This window comes from Hemibagrus wyckioides, linkage group LG20, assembly GCF_019097595.1.
Source record: "Hemibagrus wyckioides isolate EC202008001 linkage group LG20, SWU_Hwy_1.0, whole genome shotgun sequence".
Lineage (NCBI taxonomy): Eukaryota > Metazoa > Chordata > Actinopteri > Siluriformes > Bagridae > Hemibagrus > Hemibagrus wyckioides.
Genome location: NC_080729.1, coordinates 15,458,748 through 15,485,434, shown reverse-complemented (window position 1 = coordinate 15,485,434; position 26,687 = coordinate 15,458,748). Strand labels below are relative to the sequence as shown.

The following is a 26,687-nucleotide window of genomic DNA, read 5'->3' as shown; positions in this document are numbered from 1 at the left end:
TATAAGGATGATACTTAAACTAAAATCATCAAGCCATAGGGGCAAGGTTGAAAGCATTTGTACCTTCTGATGTTCTGCGTCACGGTACGTGAGCCCAAAGTAGTCCTTCTCCATAAGGTTGAGGTGGTCACATACTTTATCAAACAGGACCTGGCCTTTGGCTTTCTTCTGTTGATGACGACGCAGAACAGAATATGTTATTGCTAAAAATGTTAGTGTTGCATGTGATTCATTTTTAAAGTCAGTTTGCTATGGCACAATAAGGTGAAGCCATGATCAGGGTGGTTTACTGAATAAACAAACCCTCTGAGGTTTCAAAGACGGAGACAAACGGCTTGCTGCACTGTAAACATGTCGGGTTGGATTCTCAGTAACGTCTTTTACAGGTTTGTAGCGTGCCTTTAGGAAAACTAACACTCTGAAGGATAAACAGGTAAAGCCAGACACTTAATCCGACAGCCTCATCCAATGGCAATACCATGTCCTGTTAAAACAATCCGTTCTGCCGACAAGCTGAGTGCAAATTAAAATTAAATAGCGCTATCCTGCAGTGAAAGCATACGACACCCGCAACCGAGCGAGCAAACTACACTAGATTCTACTTCTTTAAATTAGTCCCAGAATGAGAGTAATAAGCAGTGCTATGATGGTTTACACATGCTTTAGATTATGCAGCATGTAATTTTGCAAGCTGTAATTTTGGATAGCAGTGGGTGAAAGGCATTGGGGTCCAGGAAAGGAAAACCCAACACTTGGCAGGTCTGGCAGATTACTGCCTGTATGTACTCATTTTGCCAGACCTCTAACATCGCACACAATCCTCAATGCCTCTTTTATACCGATTCTTTTTGCTTTTTTCTCCTTCTGAGCATCAGGAAGCATCTGAACACTGTGAAGAATGTAAGGAAGAGCTGTAATAATTCACGAGGATAAAAAGTAAATACACTGGATAGAAATATACAAGTCAAATTCTTCGAGCCTTTCATCATACACCAGTGGACCTTTTGTAAAGTTACTTCCGCTGCTGCAGATAGGCCATCAATTAATATCTCAACTGCAAGCCAAGCATAGCAACTAAAACAACAAATCTCTTCCTTAAAACTCTGACTCTCAGAGCCCTACAAATATGCAGTAATCTCCAGCCTGTGGCTTTCTTTAGTGTCAGGCTTCAGTAATCCATCCTGACACTAAAGAAAGAGAATTAGGATATGATTGGCATAAACACATTATAAGCATGAGAATCATTTTTAAGGACAGACAGGCAAATATTTTGAATATGTTTAGATAGAAGACGAATGAACTAGAGTGAACTTTAATGGTGCTGTAGAGGTTAGTGGGTTTTCCTGCTTCAAAACATTCGATTTCAATCTCTTCTTCACAAGAAACTTTACCGCATGATAACACACATAGAAACATTAATATAAACCTTGTAGCCAGAATTACTTGCATAGCTGCTGGTATAGAAACTAAATCAACACCTTTGGACCAATCAGAATTCAGAACTATTTTATAATTGAAAAAATAGTACCAGATGATAATTATGCTTCTCTCATCATAAGTGATGAAAGTGAAGTTTACTTGTTTTATCATGGTCCTCTGTACTAGTCAGAACTTCCCTTTAGCCACACCCACTGTAGCATCTCCTGGCTCCACCCACCTCCACAGTGCAGGTGTAGTCAGTGCCATCCAACAGCGTGATTTTGCACTCCATGGTGTTTAACTGGTGTGATCCAGGAACGCTTGCTTAAAGACTTCTGGGATATCCGGTCCACTTCACCACTCTGTTGGAAAAAAAAAAAACACAATGGTGGATAAGTTGTTATAGTGTTATATGAATCAGGGTTTCTTCATGCCAACACCTTCGTCGATGATTCCATTAAGCACATCGGGCTCAAAAGTGATTTAGAATAAACAGAGTTGTGTAATTTCAGGGGCTGCAGTAACACAAGCCCTCCTGGTAAATCCACTAAAACATGACATTCAATTATGTAATGAGACATTTAGGATATAAAGGCATTTCAAAAGTGCTCCGATGTTTTGTTTCCAGAGGCATTACATCCAGAGTCTGTAATTGAACCATAAATCTTTGCTGAAGTAAATTAGTTTCAGCCTAAAACACGAGTCGCTTCAAAAGAGATCCCATCGGTTTGGGTTTGGAGATTCATAACGACACGTTCTGCAAATTCATTTTTACAGCTCAACGACTCCAGAACTACAGAAAGAGGCGAAAGCAGTGAAAAGGTACAGACAACCTGAATTCAATTCTAATAACAGAACACAGACATGCTGAATTAATTTAGCTCCATTACTGAAACTGTGTTACTTCCAAAAAAAACCCAAAGCCAATAGAGATCAGCTTAGAGGAAAGTAACAAATCGTAGTGAACGATTTGATTGTTCGGGAAATAGTAGAGACGAAGGTGGGGTGGTATGAGGGAAATCATATTTGTAGAGTAATGGTCTGTATTATGCCATAAAGCATTTAGGGAAAATGGCTGTGTATCAACTGTACTCTTTCTGTATGGAAACAAATGATACTTTCGAAAAGCTTGACAAGTTAAACTCACAGAGATTTATTACTGTCTTAAGTACTATTCTAGAGCTGTAGTCGATCTTCCCTCAACAGCCTTTTATATTCTTATGCCAGCAGGCACATCACCACTAATCCCGTTTAACCTCAATCTTTTCAGCTACAGAATAGGTGAAAGGCTGGATCTCTTGAAATATTTGCCAAGTCCTTTAGTGTTGGTAAGGAACATGGATTGGGTGAGGGATATTGTGCGAAATGCCTCTTTAAAACCCTCACAGACCTCTGAAACGGCTGCATTACATCACTTCCTTATACAAGCCTGCTGTTAAACTAAACACACAGTGCCATCTGTGAAGAGAGTCTAGATCTTTGGCTATCTTTTAGATTTATAGCAGGGAGGATAAATTAGTTTTGGGAATGAATTTATCAGCATCTTTCTTGCTCTGGGGGTGCTTGTATATTTCACTTACATTTACTCATTTGGCTGATGCATGAAACCAGATGAGGGTTAAAGGCCTCGGTCAAGGACCCAACAAGAGGAAGCTCAGCACTACTAGGATTCAAACCCATCAACATCCCATAGACCTAACTACTGAGCTACTTCTTCAGTAATTATTAAAAACTGCTCAGTACAGATAAGCCATTAATACTTTTCCTTATACCTGGATCCTAAGTACCTAGTACATAACCAGTATTCTATTTGTGTGTGTGTGTGTGTGTGTGTGAGACCTACCTAGAGCTGTGCCCGTGTGGCCCAACTTGCGTCTCCACCTATTGCTCGTGCAATACTTGATGGACGATGATCTCGGGACGGCTGGAGCTGCTGGTTATGAATGTGACTCTGCCTGCCTGCTGAATCCCGGTCTGCATCAGCAGTCATGGCAAGTCACACTGTAATTAAAAAGAGACAGGAAGTCAGTTTTCTATTCTTCGAAAAGCACTCAAATAAAATCAATCAACATTACTTCATTGTGCATACATATAACAAAGACACAAATTACTTATCTCTGTGGCATATTTCTCAAAAAAATCTTATTTGGCTTTTCTAGAAGTAGTCTTCTACCCACAACTTAATAATAAATAATCCATAATAACAGTAAACCATGCACATGTTTCACCGACATGGACGCGTTTTATTTACTAGTAAATCTGACCTTGGATAAAAAGAGGTTTAACAAATATGTTTTTACCACCAATCTAAACGGCTGAAACATTGCGAGCTAATTATGATTTCTGATGATGTCCGAGATGCGTGTCAAACAATATTTTAAACACAATTTGTTCACTTCCCCAGACTTTAAAATGCTATAACTAGAACATCAGGAAACTATTCGGATAAGGAAAGTGTGTAGGTCTCAGAACGTTTCCCCATGTGAATATTGCAGATCTTCCTGTTATACAGGAACACATTCATGTCCAGTGTGCAAACAAAAAAATTTTTTACGCTTCAAATCGCGAGGAGAATGAAAACCGCACTCTAGACGTTGGCAAATGTTTATAAAAGCCGAGGTTCAGTTAAAGTGAAACTATTCATACTGGAACAGGCATCTCGTTAACCAAACACTTTAACAAACACATCCATTTACAGTGAGGAACACTAACAGCAGTTACGCACACAGTGGAGACTCTGAAAAGGCTAAGGGAAAAATGCAGAGTGAATAATTCTCATTTCTCTCTCTAATACATACACAGCTCTATTTTTAGCTGTGTTTACACACGAGTCTGTGGGTTCAGGGCAGCTCATTGGCACATATGTAGTCAGGGCAGGATCTCGGAGCTCAAGGATTCCAAGATTGCAGTGGGAATGTCAACACTAGGCCGAATAGTCACTAGTGGGTTAAAGGGGATTTCAGAAACGTCAGAGGGAAAAAGGGGGGGGGGTAAAACCATTACATCTACCATAACATAAGGGGATAACAGTGCAACAGCAAATGTAAGTATAAAAACAAACATGTATAGATTGTCAAAATCAAATAAATAAAATTGTACATGTTGGCAAACTGCTGTGGAATAAAAGCAATAAAACACTTAAGGATGTGTAACTTTGTGTTTGTTTGTATCTCACAAGAGCGTACTGCTCACCCGAAGCGGATCAAAGCTAACGCACGCTTCCTCTGAGACCTGTGATGCCGTATAATTCATCTTTCCAAACAGCTCATGCAGTGTCACGGGGTGTTCCAACATATTCAGAGAATCAAAGGAAAGAACAATCTGCCCCCCTCCACATGCAGGATCTCACAGAGGCCCATGACTGGCTACTGTCGGTGTGATTGACGAGGGAGCGAGAGAGTATACCATCTAGGATTGGAACCTGATCTCCAGATGATGGCGTGGAAAAAAAAAAAACCCATAATATTTTAACCTCTGAAAAACTGAGGCCCTTCCCCCTTTATCTGGCTTCGGTGTATTAAACCATAAGTAATGAATCATCCAAGTGGACATATCCTAAATAGGTCAGAATGAACCACAGGGCAGGAAAATAGGGCACTGAGTATGTGCTTTCTGTTTAATACTTGTGCGTGCGTGTGTGTGTGTGAGTAAAAGAGAGAGAGAGAGAGAGAATTAGTGTATGCTGGAAAGGACACCAAGGTCACTCAGAGTCTGATTAACGTGTATGGACATGAGGATATAAAACTACTCAGCTGTACAAGATATAATTTCAACCTCTCTCTGTTTTTATGAATCAAAAATGAAACCTGACCCGTTCTAGCCCCCACCCACACGTCCTTCCAGGCTTTGTTGAATATTTTCTGCAGCATCCATTTACGATTACAGAGCTCTCACGCTAGTTACCAGAGAAACGCCGTGTCGTTATAGTAACCCACGGTTTTGCACTGAATGCCATCCATCCTTAAGGAATCACATTAAAAACAGCTGCCCATAGCAACTTATTGGACACTATATACACCTACAAAGAAAAGATCAATTAAAATACGAAAGGCAATCCTGAACACAGATCTAAACATAGGCGAATGATGCTGGAAATCATTTCATCCATTAGCGCAGTGAAGAGTGACGGAAAGCTGCTGGCTGCTGAATCAGCGCTAATTGGCATCGTGTCCCTGGGGCCAAATCGACACTGGAACATCTGTCAGAGCTACTGTGGCAATTTCATGCCAGTTTGTCATGGAACAAACGCCGCTAAAATAAGTCTAGTGTGAAACGTAATGTATGTAGAGAGAGAGAGAGAGAGAGAGAGAGAGAGAGAGAGAGAGAGAGGGATGGACTGAGGTATGGAGGCCAGAAAGCATTTGCATGCTTGTAATTTTCCAAGCACATCTGGAAACATGCGTGTTCCTCCAAAATTAGTTAGGTGTCACAAGTGAATTACAGGGCTTTTGTGGCTCACAAAGATCCATTTTAGCTCCATAAAACACTCGGTCTTACAAAATAAACTGAATAAATAAATAAATAAATAAATAAATAAATAAATAAATAAATAAATAAATAAATAAATACATAAATAAATACATAAATATCTATCATGAAAACTAATCTTTTTATTTTGCCTAAAGTTTCCAATTATAAAACCTTCAGTTCATTACTAAGCTCTGAATGAAACGGCTATTTCATGAGAATTCCCTGGTATGCGTTAAGAATCTCCGATGCTGTAAATGGCAAGAGTCAATCTTTGTACGAACTCATTCAAACTCAAAGTGTGGAACAGAAGCGAGACAAAGCCGCTCGTTTATCCCACAGCCTCTCATTCACCATGAACACTCGCTCATCTGAATAGTGGCCATGTACGCCGGGTCAGAAGGTCATGCGGCTGTTGCAGAGAAATGTTATCCAGCCACACAAAAATGGCAACTATTTATGTTGCTCAGTGGCAGGCACAGAAAGCCATGTTACACAATGTGTGAGCTGTTACACGTGTGTGCGCTCACACAATGCTTCTGAAGACACCGACGTCACAAAACACATCCCAGATGCTTCGAGTCTCCGTTAAACGTTGTATAATCAGTCACATTAACCATCAGGGAATCACTGTGTCTTTACTGCCAGCTGAACATGTGCGACCTCTGACACCGAGCTGGATGAAGTAACTCATCACAAGCCATTTGATCTACAGCCACAAACGAAAAAGCGAGGTGTGCAAAGCCTCACTGAATTAAATCAATATTTATGATCATGATGCACCAATTAAAAGCCACATCCTTGGGAGGAGATGAAGATGAAACAACTTTCGTTCTATTTACCCCGTAGATACGTGTCTGTCTCTCTCGATCCTCCTGAATCCAAAAGTAGTTCATTTTAGGATATTTTTTCCTCTCTCCTACCAATAAACGTGAGCCATAGCGTTTTTCATGACCTCCCCCCCCCCATCATGAGGAATGTTGACTGACAACACTTATCTCGTACGTGAACACAAGACGCAACACGTCTCTGCTCAACCACTGCTACACTGCAACATTGTGTAAACAGACAGCGTGTGTATTCACAATTATAGACCTACCGACCCAATACCCGATATCGGTAACGATACTAGCTTGGAGCTCTGAATGGGTTTCAAATCATGAACAGGTTCGACAGGACGCAAATCTTGTTCATGCATGTCATGATATCGTTGAGCTTCTGTTTAAATCAGGCTTCATGCATGATTTTGCACGTTGCGGACAGAAAACAATCCTTAGGTCGCAAAAGTGTGACAAGAGATGTGACGTGCTGTTCAAGACAGTTAATCACGAAATGTTGTGAACTACTACGACGTTCATCTACATATTAAAGGATTACGCGAGACATCTACGAATGCAACAGCAGCAAGGACAAATCACAAACTAAACAAGCGAATGGACGAGAAAGAAAGCATCCTTATGACTTGAGTCACACTTCTGTTTATCTGATGAGGCAAGAATGTAATTCTTTCCATGAGATGACCTCCAGTGGACATGAAAAACGTGTTGGCGAACAGCCTGAGAACGTTTTCTAGTAGAAGACATGTCTCAAAAGACAGGCAAAATGAAATGGCACACTGTAAGGGTTCAAACTTCAACACGGGATCAGTATCAGGTACTGGTATTGAGGGTTGGCATGTTCTAATCTGATTTGTGTTTATTATTATGGTGAGCTCTTCGGAAAAAACAACAAGAACAAATAAAACACCTATAGGTATGCATTTAGTAGTAAAATATGAAGGAGCATACTGTGAACATCTGAAGTGCGCATGCGCACCCGTAGCCCAGATATATATTAACGGGGCTATACGTCCAAAACCGCATACAACTGTACTACGTAGTATTCAAAACAGACGGTCACCAATAGTAACGGTGACCTGCTATGTGATTCTCGCGCACTGTCGAGCACGCCAGTAAGCAACTTGGCACGTGACCAATACAATGTGCACGTGAGGTTTTTCTATAGAACCGTACTAAAGCACAAACGGAGCAGATTAAACCCTGAAGTCTGTGTTGCATTATATAACGGTGCAACTCAGAGGCGTGTTTACTTACAAGGCTGTCTAACAAAACACAAAATTTGCATGATTTCTATCCATGAAGGCAACTTCTATCAAACATTAGATTAAATCAAAATTCCACACGAGCCTAAAAAGCAAACCGGAAAAAAAAAATTAAGCTAACGTAGCTCTGCGTTCGGATGAAAACAAGCCACTACACGCTACTACAGGCTAATGTAACACTTCACACGCAGCCAAAAGAGCACACCTCTAAAACACACCAAGCTCTAAGTTATGGTAAATGGGAACATTACCGAAATGTCCGTGTCGTTTCCACCGTTTCCCGGTCACAGAGCCACGGACAGCGGTGCACTTTAGATTGAGTGAGACCACCTTATCATCCACGCACGAGCTCCAGATGGTGGGCTGGAGTGCGCGCGATGTAGCGTAGTGACGCAAATACTCCAGCCAATCACAGCGCGCCAGTGCAACGTCAGAATCGCCGCGGGAAAAGAATGCGGAAGCGCGCAAACCCCAAGCGTGCATATGCAGCATTGAACCATACAGAGTCCTACACACCAGGACCACAACCTGGTAAATACACAGCTGGAATCTACACACCAGGAACACAACCTGGTAAATACACAGCTGGAAACTACACACCAGGAACACAACCTGGTAAATACACAGCTGGAAACTACACACCAGGAACACAACCTGGTAAATACACAGCTGGAAACTACACACCAGGAACACAACCTGGTAAATACACAGCTGGAATCTACACACCAGGACCACAACCTGGTAAATACACAGCTGGAATCTACACACCAGGACCACACCCTGGTAAATACACAGCTGGAATCTACACACCAGGACCACACCCTGGTAAATACACAGCTGGAATCTACCCACCAGGACCACACCCTGGTAAATACACAGCTGGAATCTACCCACCAGGACCACACCCTGGTAAATACACAGCTGGAATCTACCCACCAGGACCACACCCTGGTAAATACACAGCTGGAAACTAGACACCAGGACCACACCCTGGTAAATACACAGCTGGAAACTAGACACCAGGACCACACCCTGGTAAATACACAGCTGGAAACTAGACACCAGGACCACACCCTGGTAAATACACAGCTGGAAACTAGACACCAGGACCACACCCTGGTAAATACACAGCTGGAAACTAGACACCAGGACCACACCCTGGTAAATACACAGCTGGAAACTAGACACCAGGACCACACCCTGGTAAATACACAGCTGGAAACTAGACACCAGGACCACACCCTGGTAAATACACAGCTGGAAACTAGACACCAGGACCACACCCTGGTAAATACACAGCTGGAAACTAGACACCAGGACCACACCCTGGTAAATACACAGCTGGAAACTAGACACCAGGACCACACCCTGGTAAATACACAGCTGGAAACTAGACACCAGGACCACACCCTGGTAAATACACAGCTGGAAACTAGACACCAGGACCACACCCTGGTAAATACACAGCTGGAAACTAGACACCAGGACCACACCCTGGTAAATACACAGCTGGAAACTAGACACCAGGACCACACCCTGGTAAATACACAGCTGGAAACTAGACACCAGGACCACACCCTGGTAAATACACAGCTGGAAACTAGACACCAGGACCACACCCTGGTAAATACACAGCTGGAAACTAGACACCAGGACCACACCCTGGTAAATACACAGCTGGAAACTAGACACCAGGACCACACCCTGGTAAATACACAGCTGGAAACTAGACACCAGGACTACAACCTGGTAAATACACAGCTGGAAACTACACACCAGGAACACAACCTGGTAAATACACAGCTGGAAACTACACACCAGGAACACAACCTGGTAACACTAGGTGCCTCCTAGTACTAGCCTCCACTGCAAAATTGTCTGTGGTGGCATGGAGAATATTTATTTTTTGGATGAGCCATCATATTTTACTACTGTTCCTCTACTAAAAATAATTTAAAATTGCCCTTGATAGTATAGTATTCATAAACCCTCTCAGTTACATGTCTCCATCTGTCTTTGATCCCTGGAAAATAGATCATTAATGAGAGACTGCATGTATGGCATTCAGTAACTGCATTGGGAAAAGTTTACACTCACTCTCAAACATGATACGAAACACAGATCTAAATCCAGGTTTGGATGTCTTTCGATGGTGAGTGCATTTTGAAAATGCTTAACTTAATATAAAAACTTCTTTCGGGAAGTACAACCCCCTCTATACACCCTCCCCCAAGCGTTAACACAGCAGTTCCTGAACACAAAGCTCAGCTATTTTAAGACAAGTTAAAGTTGTAACAGACAACAATTGGACGTTTGGCCAAAGGGGTCATTAGGCAAAGCTGTAGGGTCCGTTTTTATTCCATTGTGCCTGGTCAAAACAGATTTGAAAGACATGTCTTGACAATCCACATGTACAGTAATAACAGCCTACTGTGAGAGTGAGAGAAACAGTAAAGACATGATGGCCTGCCCTCTTTCCTATACTGAATGCTATGATTAGGGATAGAAAGCAGGACCTCTTTTACATACCTATAGCCTTTTTGTACTCAATCCTTCTCAATAATTAAATTTAGCTTTGTAATAATTAATACTGCGGTCTATATCATCTGTATCTGGACATATCACTAGATACTCAGTTTCCCAGCAGAACCTTTCCTTAATTTCTAAAATAATGCTCTTCCACTTCTGCTGTGTTGTGTTGAGTCCACAATTTCAACATGATCCATATGCTTCCTTCCAAATTTCCACAAAACAATTCTTTTTTTTTTTTTCCTTTTACATGCAAGAAGACAGTGTGCTTTAAAATAATGGACTTCCTTATTATGCATCTGTAGACTATTACAATCGGGGGGTTTCAACAACATTCTTCCAAAACAGTGAGACATTTCTTTGTAGCAAAATTCGTCATTTAAATTAAGAAAAACTATTTTTGTTCCAAAAATCCATATATACTTGAATCTGGAAATAATAATCTAATCATTCATTTTAAATCTTTAAGCTTAATCAATGTTCCTAAATGTGCAGGGAATCAAATAACAGTTCAATAAATATTTATCAAAAGATAATCACTTATTTTGTGTGCTACACTGAGTACGAACGCTTTGGATCGGTCACTGGAAAGTGTGCCGTTAGTTGGAACTCGGCAACATCCTCATATTCACTCCTCCTTAAGCCACTGAATCATCGTCTTGGGGCACAAAGGAAAGAGGAAAAAAAACCATGTTCGTCAGCATTGTGAATAAGAGCAGACATCAGCTGATCTCGGTTCTCTACGCTATTTTAGTTTCTATCTATTTTGAAATAGCTTCCTTCATACTTATAAACAGGTTCGCCCCCTACAGGTACGCCCCCTACAGGTCATCCCGAACGGACTTTAACCTCAGCCACGACTACGTGCACGTGTCAGATATCTGCAGTCATTAACTCGTCATGGATATGAGCAGAGTGTGCATGATCTTGATGTGGACCGGCTTGCAGTTGATTAAGCTTAGCAAAACAATGAGCTTCGTGGGTAAGTATGGCACAGATGTTTCCGAAAGTCATCTGATCAAACCAACCAGGTCTAAAGGTCGTCCTCTCGTAGCGACGCACGTTAACTCTATGCGCTTAATAAGATATGATGAGACAGCATGTGCTGAGAGCTTGTTCAAGCCAGTCAGTGCTTATCTCAACACAGGGTCAGCACTTTCATTACATCATAAGACACACAGCACGTTATGGTAAGCACATCAGCACTTTCTTAAGATCATAAGACACGCTTAACGCTTTCATAATTTTAAAAAGAAGAGAGTTCAGAGGCACTGTCTCATCGTCAGCACATTAAATACAGCGGTGATGTCGTCAGAGCTATACAACGTCAAGAGGACTGAGGAATTGTCATGCAGTAAAACACCTATTGTTATGCAAAATCTGCTGTATGCTTAATTAACATATTAAAGGACTAATCTGAAAATCAAACGAACGTCATTAAGTAGTAGTCGGTTTTAAATGACATGAAGATGAAAGATGAATGAAAGATGAATCCATTTGAAATTATTTTATTATTATATTATTTTATATAATAAAATAATGTTTAATGGGCAGCATTATCCCAGCTGGAAAATATCCTTCTAAATTTTTATTTTTATATTAAAAAGTGCATGCATTTAGAACATGCAGAGGAACTTCAGCATGTCATTTTATTTTGTTTCAAGAACAAAGCCTTATATCCAATTTGATCTGATGCTATAAACCCTAAACTGTCAAAAATTCAGTTAGCTTAGATTGGCTTTTACCTCAGCCACCTTCTGGAAAATCTTCACTGCTTTCCTCAAGCTTTTAGAGTGCTAAAGTAAGTCATTTGAAAAGGGGAAATAAAGTGTCCAAACACCACTCGATTAAGTAATGGTGATATTTTAAAATATCCTAAAAGCCTTCTTCTGTTTTTAAGCTGTTTATGGTGCAGAGATAATAAAGAAGTTTAGCTTGTGACTTTGATATTATTCACTACGGTCATAAAGGGGCTACGAAACCAAGTGTCCACCAAACAAGTGCTGGAGAGTTAAAAGAGGAACAGACAGAGCCACAGGGTTCGAGTCATTCAAACCCAGAACTATAAAATTTTACACTCTGACTACCAAGAACATACCTACAAGCAGCAACGGCTATCAATCAAGATAACATCTCACACATCTCGCCAAGAGAAGATGTGAGGGAAATTCTATACCTTCACACTACTACTACTAAAGCTTTAGGGTCCAAATTCCTGACTCCCAGGTACTATCTTCAAGGAAGTCATTGCCCATCTGGCTGATGAAGATTATCTTAAAGAATATAAAACTCGGTGTCTACAGGATCATGGTTACATCGTTAAGGGAACATTTACCTTGTTTGCACCTCAGGTAATAGCACTTTACCAGCACAGTCCCATTTTTACAGACCGTGTGGTTTGCATTACTGATAAATTCTGGATCCTATCCTGTGAACACTAGGTGAGTCGTGGAAATACACCCACCATACATGTACACACACACACACTTGCCTGCATGTTTTTAGAACCAGAGCTAAGGCTCAAACCAGAGACTCTGATTTAAATCAGAAAGATAAAATTCTTACCATAATAAAAACTCACACTCTCAGTCTTACACTATATACCCCACTCTGGAGCACACAAATCTGCCTCAGTAGTATGTACCAGGACTATAAATTACATAATGAACTGCTTGGGAACAAACGTCTGTTACTTCCATCTAACAAAACGTGTAAATATCAAATACACTCACAAGGTTAATAATGTTGGAACAAGTCTATTATAGTGCACATTAGAATAATTATACTACGGTTAATGACCGGACGAAAATACGATGCGGACACGGTTAAGAAGAAAATACTGAAGCTCTATTGTATTTGACAATCAGTGCACAAGCTGATATCAGCACAGTACACAGATCCAGCACTAAATGCGATATTTGCGTTCCATATTAAACAAATTCGTAATGTGTGCTTGAATACGGCTGACATCTGAGGTTTTACTTCCCATAAAGGCCTAGATAAGTGCTGTTTTATTCTTGATTAAAAAGTATGGTAGTAAGAGTGACAAAGCTGGTTGCTTTAGGCAACAAAAGTCAATAAATTCCTGCTTCCTCAAACCTATGCAAGACGTTTACAGTGCCTGGTAGGTGTCGGAGATCATTTCCTAAAGCACAAGATAAGAAATTCTGGTAAGGACTTTGAGAATTGTTGCAGAAATTCTTATCGTGCCTTATCTGTGTGTGATCGATAATCAACGGCCAGAGCAACCGCTGATGGCTGAGAAACAGATTCCAATGTGGAAAAAAATTATTTCCTGCCAAAACTGTAACACCTTTCTGAGAAAAATCACACGAGTGCCCACTCGAAAGACATTTCAAGACACCTCTCTGCTATTAATACCCGCTAATGATAAGGTGCTCTCTCTCCCCCGAGTGCCACGTCTATTTATGGGCAAAATCAGAATCCAGCCACCGAGTACAGCTCATCCTTGAACGTCAGCTGGATCAATCAGAGCTTCCTTATCACTGCTGTGCCTGTGGTTTTGCTTCAGGCACATGCCATTCACATGTCCCCCAGAAGGAATGGGCCTTCGGCAGGAAGTCAAAAGTGCAGACTGAGCACCTAAACCAAAGTCTAGAGTATGATGAAACTAGGTAAAGCTGAGGAACAGAACAGGGTTTTCCTGCACCGTGTGACCTCTAAATCATCTTAAGAGCAAGAGAACATGGCAGAACAAGGACGGACATGGACTACGGACTACCTTCAACCTTTGAGCAACATCTTATCATTTGCTGACCTGATAACAAGCATGAAATGGACTGATGCTTCATTCCTGTGAACTTTCATCCTAAGAACAACAATCTTGAAGACACTGTTTTATCTTACACCCTCCATGTGATGTAAGGACAAAGTCATAGTCATTGTTCCTTTTGAAGGAAAATCATGGTGTGTATTGGGATTTTACTTAACATATCATCTCCATAAGTGTTCATTACAATTCTACACAAGAATTTAGAGGAACTTCATAGGACTAGAAATTTATTTCATTTCTAATGCTATATAGTGTTTATGTCTAGTACACTTAGAGACAAAACTAACATTTTAAAACACCTTTGGCTTCTCTGCTCCAACCATCATTAAATACACTCACCGTCCACTTTAACAGGAACACCCATTCATTTATACAGCTGTCCAATCACCCAGTCATGTGGCAGAAACACACGAGCTTAAGTTAAATGTTTTACATTTAATTAATACAGCAAAATATTTAGGAAATGTGTGACTTTTTTCCACAAGAATAATACCGGGCATGTTCATTATCGGGACATTCATAGTGAGTAAAACAATAACGCCTGCTCAAACAAGACCACATTCTCTCTGCAGGTCTCCGGCATTTCAGTTGGATCTTTATTACAGCCTGAAGCAGCAAATATTTTCTTAAACCTGTCCTAAAGATATCCCGTAGTGAGGCATTCCCATTAACCAAATTTTTTTTTTAATGTGTAGAGTAGAGTTAAAGTAAAGATTCAGCAGTCAAAGACAGACAGGAAGTGAAAGCCAGAAACAAAGAGGAATCATTTCCTCTTTCCAGACCACAGCCACCACTTTTAACACATCAGCTGGTGATCACCTGACTCCAAAACCTCAACTCACTATAAAACAGACTCACAGAGCCAGGCATGCCAGATGGACACCGTGAAAAGTTTTCAGAGTAAACACGATCAAACGATGTCATGGTAAAAACGTAGAGAGAGGTCAGAAAAAGGAACTGTGCAAGTGCTGAGTGGTTTCCTGTTCCATAATAAGCGTTCAAAGAAAGCCTGTTTCTACAAAACAAAGATCTACACACAAAATCCCCAAAAGTTTGATGTTTCTTGGAAAAGTGAGCTTACCAAAAGCAGGAGTGATGAGAAGGTCCGGACCAATGGTTCAACATTTGAAGGGCGGATTCAAAGAGGGGTAAAAAATGGGACACAGAAAAATACAAATTCAGTACATACATATAGAAACAGAAAGAGACTAGGCTTAGAGCCAACCCCCCCCCCAAATCTGCTCTGCATATGCTGTATATGAACTCAGTGCCAGACTTTATTTTATGTCTGCACAGTAGATTCAAAGGATATTAAATCTATCTAACCTGGTTGCAGTGTTGTCACCCTGATATGACTGAACTGAATTAGTGTGAAAGCGCGTGCCCAACTTTTTCAGCGTGCACGCGCGCTCAGAACTTATCCCACGTTCACACCCATCACTTTTGCGCGTTAAAAAACAAAAACGAAACATGAACCTGGCTAAATGGCACCGTTTAAAGGAGTAAGAGACCCCACTCACATTACCAGCAGAAGTTATAAAGCCGGCACGGACGATCTTCTGGCACTTCCGGCAAGACGCACTGTCGAGTAGAAAGACGCAGTAACTGCGCTCACCTGAGCAAGAAGCCGCTTTGATCCACTCGGATGTGCGGAGGGAGTCTTCCTGAAATCTCGAAACCACGCCCCTCCTGCGCTATTGGCCGGACATGCTGTATGTCAGCGTAAGAATAAAGAATAAACCCCGCCCACTATTGTAATCCTGGTACTTATCAATTAATCTTAATACATGTTTCTAAACTTTTTTTTTTTTTTACCAAGCCACAACAGTCACAGAAAGTGGACATTTCAAGTGGACGTTTCCACTTATAACAATATAAATGACAAATTATTCATTAGAACAGCAGTTGGAAACAAAACATCAGCCATCACCGAAAAGTACCGAAAAATCTGGCAAGGGTTTAGCAGTCTCTCTAAAGGCATACCATTGCTATAAATAGCTTAAGTAAGAAAGAATGGTGGAGTCCCTTAAAAATAAAAGTGAAAGTATGAAAGTACCTAAAACTGAAATATTGTTTCAGCATTAACATTTATTTCACTCTATGTTTGTTTTGAATATAATTCGAATTTAATCGTCTACACTTACATATAGAAGTAATGACAGATAAAGTGAAAAAAAAAAATCTTATGAAGCAAATTCCAAGGCTTCACAAATAACTAGCATTTAATAACGTGTTGGTTCTTCTAATAAGGAAAAAAAAGACAAACAAAGACAATGAATCATAACAGATCTAATCAAGGGGGGGGGATCTACTATTCTATAATAAATCCAGAAATCTTGTCCAAAGAAAGTTCACTACCATTCATCACCAACAGAGGTCGCTACAAACCAAAACATTTCACACACTTCACGAGGACCTATATATATATATATATATATATATATATATATATATATATATATATATATATATATTTTAATTGACGATGAAACAAAAATCAGCAATAAATATTAATTGTCAATTTGTATGGTTTATGTAATTTATTGACTCTTGACCAGTAACAATTGTGCATGAACTTGACATACATTCAACCACAAAATAGTCTATAGGAAAAAAAAAAAAACATCACTTCATTTATGGCCTTCGTCATTTTCCAGCCAGGGTAAAACCTGAGAATTCATCTCTAGCAGTTATTGCTGTTTGATTGCACAACAATATCCGGGTACAATGAAACATAGTTCATGAAGTTGCATAATAATATTCTGTTGATGGATATGCAAAGCAAGATGGTGTTTCTTTTACAAATACGGCAGCTTTGACTGACAACTGAAAAGAGGTCTTTGATTTTTTTAACCGAAAAAGTCATTTGTGTTGGTGAATCTGGAGAAAACACATCAATAACACAATTGTTCAATAATTATTACAAGGATAGTTACTTAACAAGTGACACAATGCAGGACAAGAACAGCATATAAGCCTAACAGATCAGTGGAAGGCACAAGAACAACTCATTTTCTACTCTTGGACTTCATCTAAATACTGCACAAAAGTGAGTGATGGTGTCCTCAAAAGTTGGATTGTACCTCTGGTCTTTTTTTCTTTTTTTTTTTTTAAATACGTATATCTAATTTTTATGAGTGTTGTGTTCAGCACAAAATCTTATTTAAGCTACAAACTAAGTAAACTGCCCACAGAAGAACCCTACTAAGCAGTTAATGACTACATCTTACTTAAATGCCTGAGCATATAGGCTTGTTCAGACTTGCTCAGACTTGCTCTCCCTGTTGGAGATTTGCCTTTGGGTCCACGTCTACATCGGTTGGATGAGAGTTCGATATGGTAGGTTCTGTGTGCAGCTGTGTGAGGGAGTTATTGGGGGATATATGTGTATTCATAACATAACTCTGTGTTCCTGTCTGTTCTGGTCCCTCTACACCTGTTTCTGGTGCCCCATCTGGAGCTTCAAATGAGTCTCCTCCTAATGCTGCCAGTTTTATATAGCCCTTACTACCCAAGCGGTCCAGCCTCGGGCAGCTGAATCTGCGTGACCTTTCTTCATGCCGTGCAGTGCCCAGGTCAGAAAGGGCATTCAGGGACAGGTGGGAGCCCAGGATCCTGAACCCAGAATTGGGAAGCTGCAGCTGTTGCTGGCATATACTGGATATGTCACCTGAGAGCTTGGAATCCCGAGATACCGACAAACCTGCCCTCAATACTTCAGCTTTGGTTTGTATGGCAGTGCTGAGAAGTTCTTCAGAGCATCCAGAGCCCTGGCACTCTGGCTGCAGTTTGTCTGTCAGACTGCACGGCGTGGCATGCTCTCCCTCACGCACTTCTCTCGCCTCCATTTCATGGTTGTTGAGTTTAATCACAGGTAATGTGAATGCATTAACTGATGAAGAGACTATAGAGCGCGTCTCCCACTCCTTGGGAGCAGGTGCTGGCTCTTTAAACCTGTTCTGATCTCTGTAAATGGTGTAGATTGTCTCAGTAAGTGACTGCCTTTCTCTACACCAGCTAAACTTTCTGGCGAATGATGATCTGCTGTAATCCTTTTCTTTACATGAGACAGTCGAAGGCCACGAGCCTCTTGAAGGCATGGCTGTCTTATATGTGGTTGAGGAAAGATCTCCTTCCTTGGACTGTGTGCATCCCAACAGCCCGTTAAGAGGGGCATGGCCTTTTGAGCGCAAGCTATGGATGTCTATAACCGTTGAGTATATGTCCCTCAGGTCAATGATTTTGGTCTTCTTGTCACGGTTCTCATGGAGCACGGCATTGGCGCAAATAAAAAGGAAGATGCCAATACCCATGACCAGTGGTCCAAACACTTTGAGGTTGTCGGAGTACAGATAAGTGGAGAAAATACCCTCAAAAAATCCAACAGGCCGGAAATTAGGCTTGGTAGCATTAATCATACCGTCGCTGCTATTCCAGTGCAGCTTCATCCAAAGCTTTGTATTGCTCGTGAAGTTTGATCCTGGCCGAAGGATTTTTTTGGCAACAGTTGCCTGTTTCATTGGCTGCTTCTCTCTTGGAAAGACTTTTGGGTAAGCTGAGGTTTCTTTGGGCCAGTATCCGAGGACCGCCATTGATATTCCCACCATTAAGATGACCACTCCGACTGCTGCAACCAGGCCAGATACAGAAAACAGCTTCAGCTTGCCCTTCACCACCACCACATTGTTCTTCATCTTCTTCCTGGCTTTCCTTCTTCGCTTGTTCTCCGCCCGGTTTTTGGTGCGCAGCGAATCCTGCCGCCGGGAGATCCTCAGGAGCCCGCCTGTCGCTATCATTGTGACTGCTAGACAATGGATCTGTCAGTCAACCTGCAGGAAACACAAAAATGTAGACATATTCCACATCAGTGACTTACTGGCTACTACTATTTTGACAAGTCAAAGGAAAAAAAACACCATGTCTAAACATTCAGTAGTTTAGTATCATGTCAATGATGTCCAGGGACACTCAGTCCTCCAGTCCTGCCAACTCACGAGAAGCACCTGCACTACACACCTGATACTCATTCATCAAGACTATAATGGTCCTTTCAGCATGTGCACTCATTTCTTTGCAGTACAGTATGTTGGCAGCTCTGAGACCAAACACGTTGTGCAGATATGTGTGGAAATGTACACAATGTACGCCATATTTTTGCCAGAACCATTGAGGAGAGAATTTTCTACACTCTTATTAAAATTCTTACAAACTATGTTTTGTCAACAACATAACAACAATTCATACAGACAAAAAATGAAAAAAGCATTTTTTCCGCCTCCTTAGACAGATCACTAGTCACTGCAAATCAATACAAAGTTCTTCTGACTGAACTTGTGCCAATAATAATAATAATAATAAAACATTTCTCTCTTAATAGTAGTGGTTTCATCCAGGTTGGCCCCACCCACATCCACAGGGCTTAATGGCTCATTGAGTGGTTTGATGAAGATGAAAATAATGCCTTTGCACTCACCAGAACCCAACCCAGCTGATCTCCTCTGGGATATTTCAGAGCAACCTTTTAGACAGCACTCTCTCTAATGTCAGCATCAAAACTTTTTGGATATAAATTGAGGCAATATCTTTTGAAAGAACAGTGTTCATCCTTACGGTACATTGCACGTACTTGCAGAATCTATAGAGAGGCCGAGTGAAGTTCAACATCATATCTGGTTGGTACAGCTGAATTTTAATTTTTACAAATATTAATATTCACTCGACACTTTATTAGGAACACCTATACACCTGCACATCCATGCAGGTATCTAATCAGCCAGTCATGTGCAGCGATGCAATTCATGAAATTCGTCTGTACACATCAAGAGCTTTCGTAAAGAATGTACATCAAACCTCAGAATGGGAAATAGCGTGATCTCTGTGACTTTAACCATAACATGATGGTTGGTACCAGATGGGCTGGTCTGTGTATTTCATAGACGGCTGATCTTCTTGTTTTTTCACACAATACAGTCTCTAGAGTTTACACAGAATGGTGTGAAAAACCAAAAAAACTGTGAGTGGAGGGTCTGCAGGCTGAAACAACTTGTTGAGAGAGAATGGAGAAAAATGAACAGACCATTTTGTCCTCCAGTCTTTAACTGTCCAGTTGTCCAGGCTGATAGGAGTAAAAAAAACAGTGTAGTTTTCTGCTGTTTTAGCCCATTCACCTTGATGTTTTATGCATACTGAGATGCTTTTCTCCACACTTCACGGTTGTAAAGAGTGATTATTTGAGTTATTATAAAATTTCTGGCAATCCATCCATTTTCCTCTGAACTCTCATATCAACGAAGAGTTTCCACCAACAGAACTGACTCTCACTCCATGTTTTTGCACCAGTCTGTGTAAACTCTAGAGACTATTTTGTGTGAAATTCCCAGGAGATCAGCAGTTTATGAAATACTCAAACCGGCCCATCTGGTACCAACATTCATGCCACAATCAACGTCACAAAGGACACACTTTTTTCTTCATTCTGATGTGAACTGAAGCTCTTGACGTATTTGCATGATTTTTTGTTATATATTTTTGCATGGTGATGCTGCCACATGATTGACTGATTAGATAACTGCATGAATGTGCAGGCCTACAGGTGTTCCCAATACAGTGGATAGTGAGTGTATGTTCTGTATATATTTTATGTATAGGCTCTTGATGACACTCTTGATCTTATTGCCATCAAATCTGGAACACAACACCACACTGAAATCAGATAAGCAATACAATTCAACTTGAACCCGTGGAGTACTACTAAACGACTCCAGATTATTTCTAAAATCTGCACTTTGTGTTTTCTGACAGCTAGTACCTCACATATGACAACCCCCTAAACTGCCTCATCACATAAACCAACTGCTTTGAGAAGATGCCATGGCTTAATTGCACTGAATAATGTACAATTCACCCCCGACTTTGCCGGTAGGTGATCCATTTGCTTAATCATTCATAATTATGTGTGGCTTAGGGTGAATTTATGAATAATTCATCTCATAAATGTCTGCCCTGGCACACAGTTTTTTGGAAATGCCAGGGTTTTAGAATGGCAGGCTATCGGGAATGTGAGCTTGAATGTGCTGGCTGAGACCCCTGCTGGAGCTCCATAACAAGCCCAAGGGTCAGGGACCTTCAGTGAGAGTCTTTTCAATGTATCTCAATGCAGAAAGACACAACAGCTTAATCTGTATTTATAATAGCTGTCTATACTGTAGTGTACATCCATTCAGATATAGTGTAAATGTGTAGCATTTGCTCCAATCTACCGTTCTCAGATCTACCTCCTCAGTGGTGACTTTCTTTAAGCAAAATGTATGTTCTGTAAAATTCACAAAGGTTTTAAAGACTCAGTGATGAACTGAGTAGAGCTGAGCACTGTTTTGGACTCTAATGTTATTTATTAGCAGTGTTACTGAATACACATACGTCAAAACTGCTAATCTACACATACAGATTCAAACAGAAGGTGCACTATTCATGGCAGAAAAGGTTCACAAGGAATCTGTACATTCAGACCAAAAGAATTGCCATGAGATCTTTTTGCTTTCTGAGTAAACGAGCGAGCAGATATGAAGCTTGAGGGACAAAAGACGGACCATAGTGCTGCATGATGCATTTTACAGCATTTATTCTTTCATCCTTATTGACTGGTTGGGGACAATGTGCTTTAAATTAGGATACTAGTTTGTTTTTCTGTACTTTGGGAAATTGAACCAACAAAATTTGATGTAAAATACTGCAGGCAAGTACAAACAAGAAAAATAATTGTGTGTGTGAGATTTACAGAGAAAACACTCCCAGAAACATGCAGTTGAGCCCAATTATGGCTGCGAGTGTTGTAGCTGTCAGAGACCGGCTTCACAGACATGCTTTCTTCCCGATTTAAACTTCAGCTTAAAATACGAATCTGTGCAACCTTTATCACATATTTCAGATCACGCTAATACGTGAAAGCCAATTTTGCCATGCCTGTTCTGAACTAGTTCGTTTACGAGATTATTACTGACACAGGACTTGATTGATTTTCACTTTTCTCTGTTGGAATATAGAGTTTATGGATTAATATGGACTGTGTAGGTTGGCATCAATCAATGGTCATGCATATGTCTCTAACAAACCTGCAGGTACTCATAAGTGCGTGTTCATATAATGCTGGTGATATAACAAAAAATCTCTCTCTCGATCCCTCTTTTTAACTGAGCAGAGCTAAAAGAACAATGCAAACTGTACACGCATACATACTCCCACACTCACACCCTGGAAACTCCATATGCCTCCTTCATAGGGTCAGTAAAGGGCCAGTCCTCGTCTTTGGGCCATTTATAAGTTGGCTGCATTGAAGTGTGATGTTTCGGGAGAACATAATATCACCTCCTTGTGTGAAGAGCAGAGGAGCAGCTTCTCTGGAAAGGACAAGCCTCTCCTTGGGCCTAATGCATGTGAAAGGTCAATGAACAAACACACACACACACACACACACTCCCATGCACCATACTGACGTATTATTTGCACAGACACAAAGTACCATGCTCTTAAGTGTTGCATATTTTCTGCACATCATCTGTAACGGCTAGATACAGAACTGACTTAGACTGGGTTTTTGATGAACTGATCAAAGGCCTCACTATGTAATGATTAAAACACACCACAGTGGATTATTTTCCCATAACTTAAGAACTTCTTTGCATCTGTTAATGAGATAGAAAATTCAGCTTGCTCAAAGTTCAAAACTCTTTATTATAAAGACATTCCTGTGGAAGAAAACTCACTGACTTGGCAAAATACAGGCAACTCTCACCATAAATATTTAATAAACAGCTAAAACCTTCACACTGTATCAATGATTATAAGATCCTTAGATTATATCGATTGCCCACCAGACAAGTCCCTGTGAACAAATCGTTACTATAGAAACGATAATCTATTTAAAAAAAAAAGGGCAGATCAGATTTGAGAATTCAGCAGTACCGTGTTAATTATTCGTTATTTGAGAAATCTGGCACTGGCATCATAGTGTTGCTTGTTTGTGAATCTTGAGTACAAATTTGTAGGCAAACAGAAATAGTGATTTTAATTTCAGTTATCTACAAAATCTGATTATTCATTTATGAGTCTCTTGGTGTTTTGATATTGTTTAACATTCTCTGATCAAAGACCATGTTGGTTTTTTCTCTCACAGGCAAAAATAAAAATGCATAAAATGTTGCTAATCAGTTTATAAAAAACAACAACAAAAACGGTTCATGTTAGGGAAAATATCTTAGTATCCTAGCACTTGCCATAATTTAAAAAAAAAAATGTTGAGCATAACATTAATTCATTATAAAAGAAAAAATGACAGCTACAACAACAACAACAAAAACACCTTCACTCTGTCCATGGTGCTGATGTGATAAACACTGGAAGATCAATGGGCTCCACATGACTAAAACATACACCCAACTTTGAACATACATTACAGGCTGATATAAAGCACATGCTGTCATTCTGTAACGACTGGATACTCAATCATACACATGCTTGAGCTTAATCGTTCGAAACCAGTAATAAACCACGTTCATGACAAAACAAAACGAAAATGCACACTCGAACACACACAGCCTTGAGGTTTTGTATCTTCTGTTCTGACACCTGAAGCTGGAGGGCTAATTAAACGCTGGAAGGATGTTGTGACTCAGGTGTGTTAGAAAATGGAACGGTGTGGAGTCTGTGCTTGTAGTCCTTGAGGATTGGATTGAAAATCCCTGGTTTGTACAATTTTATAAACATAGAATAACACCCCCCCCCACCTCCCAACCCCAGCCCCCCCCACCACACACACTCACACACACACACACACACACATATACCAACGCTGCCTCGTTATGCATTTTCATCTTCTGACAATAAAACCACAGGCTTACTGAGAAAATAGTTCTTCAAATCTTTTCTGATCTCCTTTTTTATGTTAATAGCTCCTTGGCCTTTAGGAAAAACACAACCATATGTGACATTTTTGAATGATGAAACAGCTGTGTGTGCTTTACTTGACTTTCATTCAAAGCTTTGATTTATTTATCAGCATCCTCCATGCGCCAGTTCCATTTACTCTGAGTCTTAATGGAATGCACACACAGGACCACCACTGACCAGACCTTATTATGTCACCTTCTCAGGACAGCAGTGACCTCGACATGATAGTGGTGTGCTTCGTGAGTGTTGGGGTGATAAGAGTGCATCAGGTGCAGCAGTATTATTGGGAATTGAAACACCTGGCGTGATGAGAACCAAATGCAGAAGAAGCAACACCAACATGCTAGGAGTGTCCAGTAAAGCATGTGATACACTCAGATCAACACCACAAGTGCTACCATGGCAGTACGACTGCTGGAAATAAAGGAAATTATTTTATAAATAAAAGAAAAAGTGGATGTTTCCTTGTTGTTATGTGCTATCAAATAAACTTCTTGTTGTATGTATTTTTCACCTGGATGAGTGCACCTTTAATTATGAGTACATAATTATTTAGATGATTTGGAGTATATAATTAGACTTGAAGGGCTGTTTAATGCTCATTAACATACACATACACATTCCCAAACTTAAATACACATAATGCAGGAACAACAAAGGTACAGTTTGAGAATAGTCCAACACCTGAATCTATGGTGTGCATTGGTCCTATAGGGGTCCATTTACACCGATGCATGGGGTAAAAGGAGGATGGCAGATTGTGCCTAGCAACAGATGGGCTACAGTCAGTAACCATACCTACGAAGCAGAACCTGATAAAATGTCCAAAGTAAATGCATTTACCTTACAATAACAACTGAGTATTAGAACATTTATTAGGCCATTATAACGTATTTAAATTACACCACAGGCTCTGTTATATTCTAGAGGGTAAGAGCTGCGCCAGTCTCACGCGCTTTCATCAACCTTTTACAAAAGACTGACCATTCGCACGACTGACAGAAAAAGCGAATGGTTATTCATATATGTTCAAATGACTGCTTACAACCAGCTCGCCACTGTCTGGCACTGTCTGAGCAGTTACTCCGAGTTTGGAGGTAGAGAATGGAGGAGCGCGAGACAACCAAACGCACATGATCCCTGAGTGATGTACTTGCATATGAAGCTGTTCGTAGATTCATAGATTCCCAGAAACTGATCAATATGATGGATATGATGCCATTAAATAGAGAGATTACTTAGCACATTATTATTTCAATCTAGAAAAGAGACACGCGCGTGCTCAGCTCAGCGTTTGCGTGGTATTATCGCTGTTATGCGCGCTCACCGAATCAAAAGACAGCACTAAGGGTCGATCTTAAAGGATGAGTGCACATTATTCAACCCAATTATCCTATAAAAGTTCCGCCATCTTAATGCACGATAATGTACAACAGTGCACAATTGCACGTCGAGTTGAATCGGATAAAGTTTCCTTTCAAAGACAAAAAGCAAGCCCTGTCCGCGCGCGCCTTACCGAAATGACGCCTCTCCATCGCTCGCGCCTCAGAGCTCTCGCGCCTCCACTTCAGTAGTAACGAGCCATGGCGCTGGAGGATCGCTCGCGCTCGTGCGCCTCACCGGCTTCGGAAATGAACCGACAGTCGAAAATCCAGTCGCCTAAAGGGGAGGGCTGAACCCACGCGCGTCCCGCTGATGAAAAGACATGTTGCCAGATCATGCAGTTTCGCATGCAGTCGTAAAGTGTAGAATCACAGGTCCAGGGGATGGACTCGAACCTGGGCCAGCACCTCCCATGTCATGACGTAAACACTCGTTTAGAAGTCATTGTTAAATCACACACAACACAGCTGGAAAGTCAAATGTCCCCAATTTGTTTACCCCATCTGAGAAGAACAATCACATACACACTCACTGACCACTTTATTAGGAACACCTGTACATTGGCTCATTCATGCAATTCAATTACCCAATCATGCGATAGCAGCGTGCTGGATGCAGAAACGTCAACCGTCCAGTTGATTAAGCCTGTGTCCACTGTAGTCTCAGAGTCCTGTTCCTGGAGTCAGGAGCAGAACCCCATGCAGTGATTTAGGGCCTCAAGTGTTGCCATGATGTACATTCTGAGATGCTTTTCTGCTCACCATAGTTGCAAAGAGGGATTATTTGAGTTAGCATAGCTTGCCAATCAGCTCAAACCAACTGGCCATACATTTCTGAAGCCGAAGCTTCTTTACTTTCTGCATGATTCCATAGATTGTGCTGCTGCCTCATGATTAGCTGATTAGATAATTGAGTGAATACGTGGTGGCCAGTGGGTGTATTTCACCGTGTTATCCTATCTGATTTACTTGTCTTAATAAATGAATTCCATAAGTAGAGAGAGATTTTTTGGTGACACAAATTCATTTTATTTTATTTTATTTTATTTTA

The 26,687-nt window shown here is 40.7% G+C and overlaps 2 protein-coding genes across 7 annotated transcripts in view; both read right to left on the bottom strand.

Annotated features, from left to right (window-relative positions):
• epb41l3b (erythrocyte membrane protein band 4.1-like 3b) overlaps positions 1-15,985 on the bottom strand; it is a 34,092-nt gene extending 18,107 nt beyond the window's left edge. For 3 of the 6 annotated variants that reach the window (XM_058418480.1, XM_058418484.1, XM_058418483.1), the window contains exons 1-4: positions 8,239-8,394; positions 3,263-3,420; positions 1,658-1,781; positions 64-168 (exon numbers count right to left, since the gene is read on the bottom strand). In XM_058418480.1, coding sequence (XP_058274463.1) covers positions 64-168; positions 1,658-1,711 — 159 coding nt within the window. In that variant the 5' untranslated portion in view covers positions 1,712-1,781; positions 3,263-3,420; positions 8,239-8,394. Of the gene's footprint in view, positions 1-63; positions 169-1,657; positions 1,782-3,262; positions 3,421-8,238; positions 8,395-15,829 lie in introns of those variants that run through there. The other 3 variants (XM_058418481.1, XM_058418482.1, XM_058418485.1) reach the window with 3 other exon arrangements.
• Positions 15,986-16,840: 855 nt separating this feature from the next.
• LOC131370601 (transmembrane protein 200C) lies at positions 16,841-25,959 on the bottom strand. Its single transcript, XM_058417968.1, has 2 exons — positions 25,771-25,959; positions 16,841-19,138 (listed from the first exon to the last, which is right to left on the bottom strand). The coding sequence occupies exon 2, from the start codon at positions 19,103-19,105 to the stop codon at positions 17,576-17,578; it is 1,530 nt and encodes a 509-aa protein (XP_058273951.1). The 5' UTR covers positions 19,106-19,138; positions 25,771-25,959; the 3' UTR covers positions 16,841-17,575.
• Between the last annotated feature and the right edge of the window lie 728 nt (positions 25,960-26,687).